This window comes from Triplophysa rosa, linkage group LG7 (assembly GCF_024868665.1).
Source record: "Triplophysa rosa linkage group LG7, Trosa_1v2, whole genome shotgun sequence".
In the NCBI taxonomy this organism is placed as follows: domain Eukaryota; kingdom Metazoa; phylum Chordata; class Actinopteri; order Cypriniformes; family Nemacheilidae; genus Triplophysa; species Triplophysa rosa.
This window is the reverse complement of record NC_079896.1, coordinates 3,900,894-3,910,655: the sequence shown is the minus strand read 5'-3', so window position 1 is coordinate 3,910,655 and position 9,762 is coordinate 3,900,894. Positions and strand designations below refer to the sequence as shown.

Genomic DNA, 9,762 nt, shown 5'->3' with positions numbered 1-9,762 from the left:
CCATAGGTGATAACCTATAATTAAACTTATCCTGGGAATCGAACGTGCAACCTTTGGGCTATAAATCTCTCTAACCCTTACACCACGACTGCCCTGAGATGCATCAAATATGACCTAGTTAGTGGGAAGCGTAATGAGATCCAAACGCTTAATAAATTGTTCTGAAGTTACAAGAATTGTAAGGTGTGCATACTATTAATGCATCCAATCATATTTGGAGATTTAAAAAATTAACATAAAAGTACGTACAGTATTCAATGTAAACACATGCCTTAAATTCATTAAGAACAGCTCACATTGTTTTATTTAAAGATTATTTTATTTTATCATTGTAATACTGTAACATAATATATTATACGTAATCTGTGCTTCCACGCCACTTGACGCTCATCAAAAGCGCACAACCCCTGAAGATCAGTAACATTTCCTTGAAATGAACTAACCCTGGACCCATAATCTACCTTTCCTGAGAGCGAGTTGCTATGGTTACTTACATACCCAGAAAGTTACCTCCGTTTTTTGAACCAAAAGTTGAGGTTATCAGCTAACTAACCCTTAAACTTACCCGGGTATGTCACATAACCAGCTTTCCAGAATACCCCCAGGCCAGCAGATGACAACCACCCGTTACCTTGGCCTGATTTCTATCGCAGCTCACAAACATTCCCATTCTTCAAAGGTTTTGACCCGCGCCAAAAAATTTAACCTCACAGAAAGCCACGCCTTCCTCTTAACAGTCTGCTGATAAGACACACGATTTATAGGATGGCCCCAATACACACCCAAACACAAACATGTTATATTGCCCATTCTTTATTACTTTATAAAACAAAGTGCAGATGAGAACAGAACTATTTTTTCGAAACCTGCAAATAAACCAAGAAAAAGACTAAATAATTTATGATACATAATTAACAGGTTGTATTTACATGAAAAATAAAATTGTACACTTGCCATTATGAAGGCAATAAAATAACCAGGTATTATCCTGGTAGAGGTAGACAAAAAAAAAAAATGGGAAGGAACATACAATAAATGACCAAGTAAAACGTGGTGTTGAAAACAAGAGTGTGATGAACACGCCCCTTAACTCCAAACCGCAGGAAATCCAATATACTTTACATTTCCAGTTGACATCAACAGCATCTTAAAAATTAAACAGATTAACCCTTGTTTTTAACATCCTTTGGATCCAGCCCAAATATAACTGTGTGCTAACAAGAAACGGTAGAATGTGTAATGTTGATTTAAGGCTAACAAGGATTTTAACTGGCAATGAATCTTTAAACGTACAGTATATGAAACATTAAGACTCGTGAATATATGACTTTGGCAAAGTCACCACACTGAGAACAATTCTTGCATTGACCATGCATGTTTTCCATCAGAACAATCCAAACTCTCCTCACAGACATTGAGGTATATTTTTTCAGTCAGTCAACAAGTGTTGCTTTGCTAGTACACACCTCCGTTGCGGTCTTCTGACCAGTAACCAAAGCTGGTTAATGCAGTCCCAAACATTTCTTTTCCCCCAAAAGTTCAACGTCTTTTAATCTCGTCTAGTCTGGCTTTCAACCGGAGATTCCTCGCTTCAAGCCTCTCCAAGTCCTGAATTTGTCTCTTGTTCTCTGCTTCCAGATTTCTGATGCTATCTTTAGCTCGCTTCAAAATCACAACCTTTGAAGCTTTGTCGTTACTGGACAGTTCGGGGACGTGGTCCCGTAGTCTCAGAAAGCAGTTCTTCAGCTCGTTGCGCCTTTGCCTCTCCATCACGTTGTGCGTCCTCCGTCTCTCCTCCTCGTCCTCCATGTCCGCCCCTTGCCGTGAAGCGAGGTTCCGGGAGCGCCCCGAGCTCTGCCCGCTCCGGTGGGAGTCTCCAAGCACGCGGCTGCGCTTGAGAGAAGGGGTGGAACAAGGAGAGGGCGGGGCCGGAGGAGGGGAAGCTGGCCGTGGCGCTGCATAGTTGTGTTGTTGTTGAATTTCAAAATGATGGCGCTTGAGAGCACGCTGCTGCTCCTCCAGAAGCTGTTGATGCTGAGAGCGCGTCAATGCGCTTGGCCGCCTGACAGTCACAACGTCAATCTCCTCATCTGCGGAAAACAAAGAAGATCGATACGATTTATTAAACTAAACTTGAAGCATATTTAAAGCAAATTTACGCAAAAATGTTAACGAGAAATCTTTTCAATTGACAAAATTCCGGCAATCCATGTTTTTTTTACTGTTATACAGTAGGGGGTGCTGTTACCATTTTTTTACCTACCCACACATTCAATATAAACAATATAAAGTTATCCTTATATATATTCATAAAAAGTAATATTCTGATGACCACCAAAGCTTTGTGAAAATAAAAATAAAATTAATAGACCCAACTCAATACCAGTGGAGACAATTAAAATCAATATTTATCTTATAACCATTAGAATTGAAAGTAAAGATTTTGTAAATGGTAAAGACTCACCAGAATCACTAGCAGATGATTCTCCTCCAGTGGACAGTGAACCATAGTCTGATGTGGACTCGATCTGTTCCTCTCTCTCCAGAGGTAAATCGTCGCTCTCCAGAGCCTGACAGGCGAGCGCCACGTTGTGGCAATCCAGCGTAGAGCCCGCGATTTCTGCAAAAATCTGAGTGTCAATATCGGATAGCAGGGGACTCGTGGAGAGGACGGCTGAAAGTTTATCCTCCATGTGTTTATCCCCGCCGGTGTGCCACAGACAGTCGTCCGAGAGCGGATCCTCCGCTGCCGCATTGAAATCACAATTCCAGTCCAAGTGGAGAAAGCCGCTGTCCTCCATCAAAAGTTCTGATACCAACTCCAACTGTTCCACGGTGGTCAGGGGTTTTACGAGTCCGGGCTTCATCGGAGGAGACTGTGGCGGCGTGGGGATGGACTGCAAATCTTTCATGAGACTCTGACAAAACTCGTCGTCAAAAAGCAGCGGTTCCGACTCGCAGAGCCAGTCGTGCGACGGAGAACAAGCCAGCAGCATCTTCTTAAAACCTGCGCGAGAGCAAAATCCTTGAAATAAATATCAAAACAATATATCCAAAGTGTTTTCTAACGGCCTGCGAAGTGTTGTTCTTGTGCACTGCCGATTGTAAAGTTTCCCGGCAAGCGCAACTATTTATTCGTGTTTACAATGGTCAGCCCCGCCCACGGGGCGGTGTTACGGTCGCCCGGGTGCGTGACGTTACTGAACAGCTGGAAAGACCCGGCACGAGGGTTTCATTCCGCACAAGTTTCCAACAGATTTGCGAGGTGGAAAAGGCGACTTTACCATTACAGTGGAGTTAGAACAAATTTGCGATCAATAAGCAATGCGGAGTTTTATGATAATGTCATAACAGAACGCACTAACCCTTTAAGTTTATAACAACGCCCTTGTTCTTATGATACCAATAAAACTAAAAATCGTAAATAAAATATAAGTTTAACAGCACAAATAAAGTCAAACCAATGTTGCGAACTAAACAGCAGTTGTTTTCTATGCATTTGTTGTATTGCATATTAAATAAAAAACAAAGTCACGAAAATGATCAAAATGACACAAATCAATATTCAAGCACGTTTTTGTGTTCCGTGTAATGCATGTCATGCCAAAGCAAAGCGATCAGAGGTTCGCGTTGTAGTATCATCTGGCTGAAGCCGGTACCGGTCAGACCACATGCACGAGAGCAAAAGTCACATCTTACCTTTCTTCACAAATCGCGCCGAAAAAACAACCAGCAAATGTCAGCAAACGGCGTACACGACTCCAAAACGGTCGTTTGTTTAAAATTAATTTAAAAAACCTACAAAAACCGCAAACCCTCGCTACGGCATGACAGCGCCCACGCAGACAGAAGAAAGTGGTGGGTGTGGCGACCGGCAAACTGGGACCATTTCATTTTAAAGGCCGACGCACTGCCGTATCCTTGCGCTTAAGCAAACTCGCGCCAAAACGTATTCGACAAAGGCTGAATGCAAACCGGCATTAAAACCACGCCTAATTATAGTTTGCGTTCCGTTGTTTGATAAAATCTTTTACGCAAAAGCAAGTAAGGAGCCGGCGTTGAGTCCACGCGATGTACGGCTGACCTAGTGCCCGGCGGAGGGATCGTGTACTCAATGAACCGTAAAATTCCAAGAAAGGAAAGGCGGGTTCTGGCTAAAGCACGTGTGCGAGTTCACAAATGCCGGGTGCTGCGTTTTCTTCTTTGCAATGGCGATAGTAGTGGCTATAAAAAAAGAGAAAGAAACGAGATCACGTTGTCATGTGGTCTGTTTTGGCGGGTAAGATACGTATAAGGACATAGTGTTCTTCGACACACACCCCTAAAATGCACAAAGATCTGGCACTACACCAAAGTACACAAATAAGATGCATATACCGTTTTAACGAATGAAATGAATACATTTGGTAGCGAATGTTCACATTGACAAACGTTTATAGACTTATACGAAGATATGATTACGCAACTAAATACATCCTGCTCAATGGCTTTCCTCAGGTGACATGATGATTTATGAGTCTCCTGAATTGAACATACGGGCAGATTCCTGCATGCTTCACGAGTACTCAACAAAAGAAAACACTAATTCTCACGCATGCTTGTAGAGAGTTTCCAGCAGTGGTGTTAAAAGCAGGGATTCATGCAATACTCGACCAAAAACGATTTAGGAACAATACAGAAAGAGAACAATGAAACATAAGCGTTCCTTTAAATGTCCCTGAGAAATGAAACGGTCAGTGTGCCATCTAGAGGTCAGAAACGGAATGATGCTAGTGTGCCAAGCCCTAGTGACCTCCAGGCAGGGTTACAACACTGCTTGGTTTACTTTCCTTCTAAGCACTGCCATGTAGTGTTTAACATAAGTATTCTATATTAGTCCCATGACTTCTTGGCTCTTTGCAATTTGATTTACAATCAATTTCGTATTTGTAAGGAAAAGCAATGCAATGAATACCAAAAGCTGCAGCTGAAATACACAGGACATGTGAAGAGCTGGACATGGGAAAGTAGAAAGATATATGTGCAGCTTTACGTTGTTAATTTCTGTATTTGACAGGGATACACTTTAGAGAGAACGCTAGCGTCTGGATCGGCTTTGATGTGGTTTGTGGTGGCTGTGTGTGGTTATTAAACTCAATGGGAAGCATCTTGGAATCCATGTTTAAATGTCCTGCATCAGCCGTACATATTGCTTCTAGCTATTTCTAGAATGGCTCCCACATGCTGTCCGGCTACAGGTTTCAGCCATTTGGACAGGCAATTCAAATCGGTTGCTTTCACTGAACAAAGAAAACGATTGTTGGGAACATCTGAAAGGAAATGTGGAGTTTTCTCTCTTATCAGGACTGTATGAGGTAAAGACGGACGTACGCTGTGAGATAAGCATAAGGTGCACAGAGGTTACATTCACACACTGTCATATTGTAGCGTTCGGCAGGTGGAAATTGCTTAAGTACATTGTGTGACCAAGGTGGAGTATGTACAGTATGAGTTGACTGAGCAAACAAGCAGAGCTGTAGAGAGAAGATACGCACGTGTTCTTTTCATTTTTTTAGGAAATGACCGATTTTGGAGATGAATATGTCCTGGATAGATGAACACAGATATTTAAGTCAAAGTATAAACGAGCAGTGTTGGGTGTAACTAATTACTAAGTAATTAGTTACTGTAATTTAATTACTTTTCCCTTGAAAAAGTAAAGTAAGGGATTACTCTTATTTTTCTGTAATTTAATTACAGTTACTTCTGATGTAATTGAACTAAATACTTTGTGTAATATGTGTGTGTGCAGAAGAGGAATTTACATCAAAATTCAAAGTCTAACTTTAAAATCCATGCTTTAATGTATAATTCTCACATTTGTAATTGATAATAATACTTTATGTACTTTTATATTATTTATTTGAATGAATTAAAAGAGCCGTTTCATGTCTATCCTTGAATCACTTAACTCATCAAGGTTGATGTAGGATATAGAAAGTAATTTGTAATAAGTAATTAAATACTTTTTGAAGAGAGTAACTTGTACAGTAATCTAATTACATTATCGAATGTGTAATTAGTAACTAGTAATTAATTACTTTTTCAGAGTAACTTACCCAACACTGTAAACGAGATATCAAATGAAGCTAATATCATTGTACAAGAGCGTGTTTCTTTCAAGTGCTTGTTGTTTGTGTATTAAAAATGTAAATATTTTAAAGGGAACGTTCAATTTATAATTCATCTCAAGCCTGTTTCACTTTCTTCGGCAGAACACAAAATATATTTTAAAGAACGTTGGTTATCGAACAACATTGACACAAAACCACTGAGACATATCTCAAAATATCTTCTTTTGTGTTCCACAAATTTTTTTTGGGATAAATATATGATGACAAAGGTTTTTTGTTTTTTTTAACGTTATATGACTTTCAACTTTTGATTCTACAACGTGTTTTATGTACATATGATGTAATGTTACTTGAGTCGTGCATCTTGACCGAGGCTGACCCAAGGGCCACCTAAATCTGCACCAAACCATGTCTGGTTTTAAAATAGGATCCATCTTCTCGTAGAGGTTCCTGAGAAAGTCTGACCTCTAACCTCGCCGACTCGACTTATGTCAGCTTGTCTCGGCTGGACACCAGGTTCCTCATACCGAGATCTACCACAAGGTGTTGTAAGAGAGATTCACAAAGGCATGTTGTGGTTTTACTGTTTTCTCTGATAATATTGTCATCTTTAGTGAGGGGTGCCAATGCAGGAAGACGAGGGAGATAAGACACCATCCTACAATGTTCTCAGCAGGCGACCAAGCATTGCTTGAGAAGCAGCCACAACGTTCCTTAGTAGTGTGTGGTATGTGTTGGGGGATGTGTGGGATGGTCGTCTGTAATTTGGTGATAGCAGATCTTTTAAACTGAGAACTTGCTCCCCCACAGGGGTCCTAATGAACATCAGTATATCTGCGCTCACACAGACTGTAACTGATGCCTCAACGAAAGAGGGAAATTCCTCAGAAACAGATATGGATTTTCTATAGAATCACCTTCCTTTGTGACTGATTTTGAGTTACCTGCATCCTTTTTTTGGTTGGTTGAACTTCCTCTTTGTTAGAACATGTGAGATAGATTTAAACATCAAACACACACAAGCGTGCACATTTTGTCGTGAGTTTACCAAGCGAATGACAGAATTATTTAATTATTTAAAATGAGACAGTAAGAGCAGAAGTCAACCAGGCCAAACAAAGGGCGTCTAAAATAGGCATATTGCTTCTGTCATTTTGAAACCTTGTGTCTTCATTTTTTATAAGTTATGTTCATGATTGAGTTAGGATTAAAAAGTTAAATGTTTTTCCATTTCCTAAAAACAGAGGTTTCAGAAGGTTTCAGAAAAACTGCAAAAATATTTTTTTTGAAGTTTTGAACATTTTTATTGGGAAATAGTGAACATTTTGGCTCCTATAAGGCTTCCTCATTTGTAAGTTGCCTTGGATAAAGCATGAATGAATGAATGAATGAGTGTAAATATTTATGACAATTCTGATTTAGGATCTTCATTTTCTTTCTTTCTTTCTTTCTTTCTTTCTTTCTTTCTTGTTTATCTTTTGACAATTCTTTTTCTTTCTTTCTTTCTTTCTTTCTTTCTTTCTTTCTTTCTTTCTTTCTTTCTTTCTTTCTTTCTTTCTTTCTTTCTTTCTTTCTTTCTTTCTTTCTATCTTTTGCTGTGTTTCACTGCAATTGTTTGCTAAAGATCCATTTAAAATGTTAATTTTAAGGATAAATTTACCGTCCAGTTTAACTGTTTGATAAACTGTATGTATTAAACATAGATGACATATTCATTTTATTATTAGAAGATTTTAGGCATAAACCTAATGAGAAATCATAATGGTCTAGTAAAATTTAAAGTATTCATTCAAGAGTTTCAAAGAAGCAGACCCAGTTTACTGTTACTCTTTCTGCCATGACAGGTTTCACTTCTGCTTTTGATACACTGACAATTTGACCACATACCACTAACTGTTAAGAGTGTATAGCAGGGGCCCCTCAAATGGGGATGAATCAGCCACTACAGCAGTTCTGAACGTTACTTATGCAACGCTTATTTCTTTTAGACAGACTTACTGAATAGAACTCACATTACATTTCAAAAAGCGTCATCGAAACCAAGGCTAAAGTAGCATTTATTATAATGTTATACAATACCAATACAGCTTTTTTATTAAACAAATCACCAGTTTGTTTGTTTAACTAATCAAAACCTTCATAGGCCTTCTGTGTGCATTCTCACATGTAGTTTATCTGTTGCATTGATCATGCAGTTTCAGGCCTCAATGTAGAATTGAACTTTTCGTGAAATCTATAAGTAACTTTTTACATTTTGACAGTTGTCAAATATGGATAAATTTGAACAGATATTTGAAAGAATGCTTGTAACCAAACGGTTCTATGGTTGACTACCATAGTAGGGAAAATGACATTGGTAGTCAAAAGTGCCCCAGAACTGTTTGCTTTTCTACATTCATCTTCTTTTGTGTTCAACAGAACAAAGAAATGTATAAAGCAATTGTTCCTACTAGTCAATGGTGGCCAAGAACTGTTACAAGCATTCTTCCAAATATCTTTCTCTGTGTTCATCAGCACAAAGTAATTTATACAGATTTGGAACAACTTGAGGGTTTGTCATTTTCAGGTGAACTGTTCGTTTCATGCTATCATCTCAGTGTCATCACGATCATATCTGTCACACAAATGATAAAGTTTCGTTAGCGGTTGGGCTTTCCCTGAGTCTGAGCAAGAGCTAATGTACCACTGCTAAAATCCACCCAACTCGGAGTTGAAAAAATGCTTGCAATACATCATTGGTTTGTTTTAGAAAAACTTGAGCGCCTTCAAGGCTTGTGCAAAGATTGAGAACGTAAAATGTCATTGAACACACAACCACACACGCATGTCCATCCAAGACAACTAGAGGAACAGAAGGAGCTCAGTATTAGAATGAAAAACAGATGCAAACACGCGCGCGCGCACACACACACACACACACACACACACACACACCAGCCCTCCAGTCTCTCTATAAGAAACATCTGTTTATTTTTGTAGGGAAACTCTCCATCAGAGAGGGTTGCTAAGAGAAACTCAAACTATGTCCCGATATAAAATTCCTTGAGGGTTCCACGTATGCATTTACAGCAGACAGTGCGAGTCAAGGTCATCGCTGCTAGATGAAGCAAATCAGTCCTAAAGGGATAATTCATCTAAAAATGAAAACTCACTCTCATGTCGTTTCAAACCTGCATGACTTTTTTCTTGCGTAGAACACAAAAGATAGTTTGAAGAATGTTGATAACTGGCACCCATTCACTTGCATTGGTTTTGTGTCCATTAGGGCTGTCACGATAAACCGACGATAAATATCACGTGATTTATGCACAGCTTTTGAGTGAAGTACGGGAAAATGCTGCTGCATCCGAAAGCCAGAGGGCGCTCTCGTGCGGGAACTCCAAATACGCACTGCAGAAGAAGACCATAACACCTTCTAGAATCTAGGAAATGCCTATGGACATCTTTTTATCACTGTTACTCAAGCCTCATCAGGTATTTTTATGATAAAGTATATTTATAATCATCATGTTTGACGGGTGTTGCTTTTTCAAATGCACGTTATAAGCGACTCAAACTCGCACTGCTTTAAGATCGAGCAGCATTTCCTACTGATCCCAGACACGTGCTTCACGGACAAGCTACGCATTAAAAGAATGTCGACACATTG

General features: G+C 39.4%; 1 protein-coding gene across 1 annotated transcript; it reads right to left on the bottom strand.

Annotated features, from left to right (window-relative positions):
* Positions 1-346: 346 nt before the first annotated feature.
* On the bottom strand, positions 347-4,200 carry mych (myelocytomatosis oncogene homolog). The gene is made up of 3 exons (XM_057337931.1): positions 3,700-4,200; positions 2,465-3,007; positions 347-2,090 (listed from the first exon to the last, which is right to left on the bottom strand). Exons 2-3 carry the CDS (start codon positions 2,994-2,996, stop codon positions 1,540-1,542), a joined length of 1,083 nt encoding a protein of 360 aa, XP_057193914.1. The 5' UTR covers positions 2,997-3,007; positions 3,700-4,200; the 3' UTR covers positions 347-1,539.
* Positions 4,201-9,762: the final 5,562 nt, after the last annotated feature.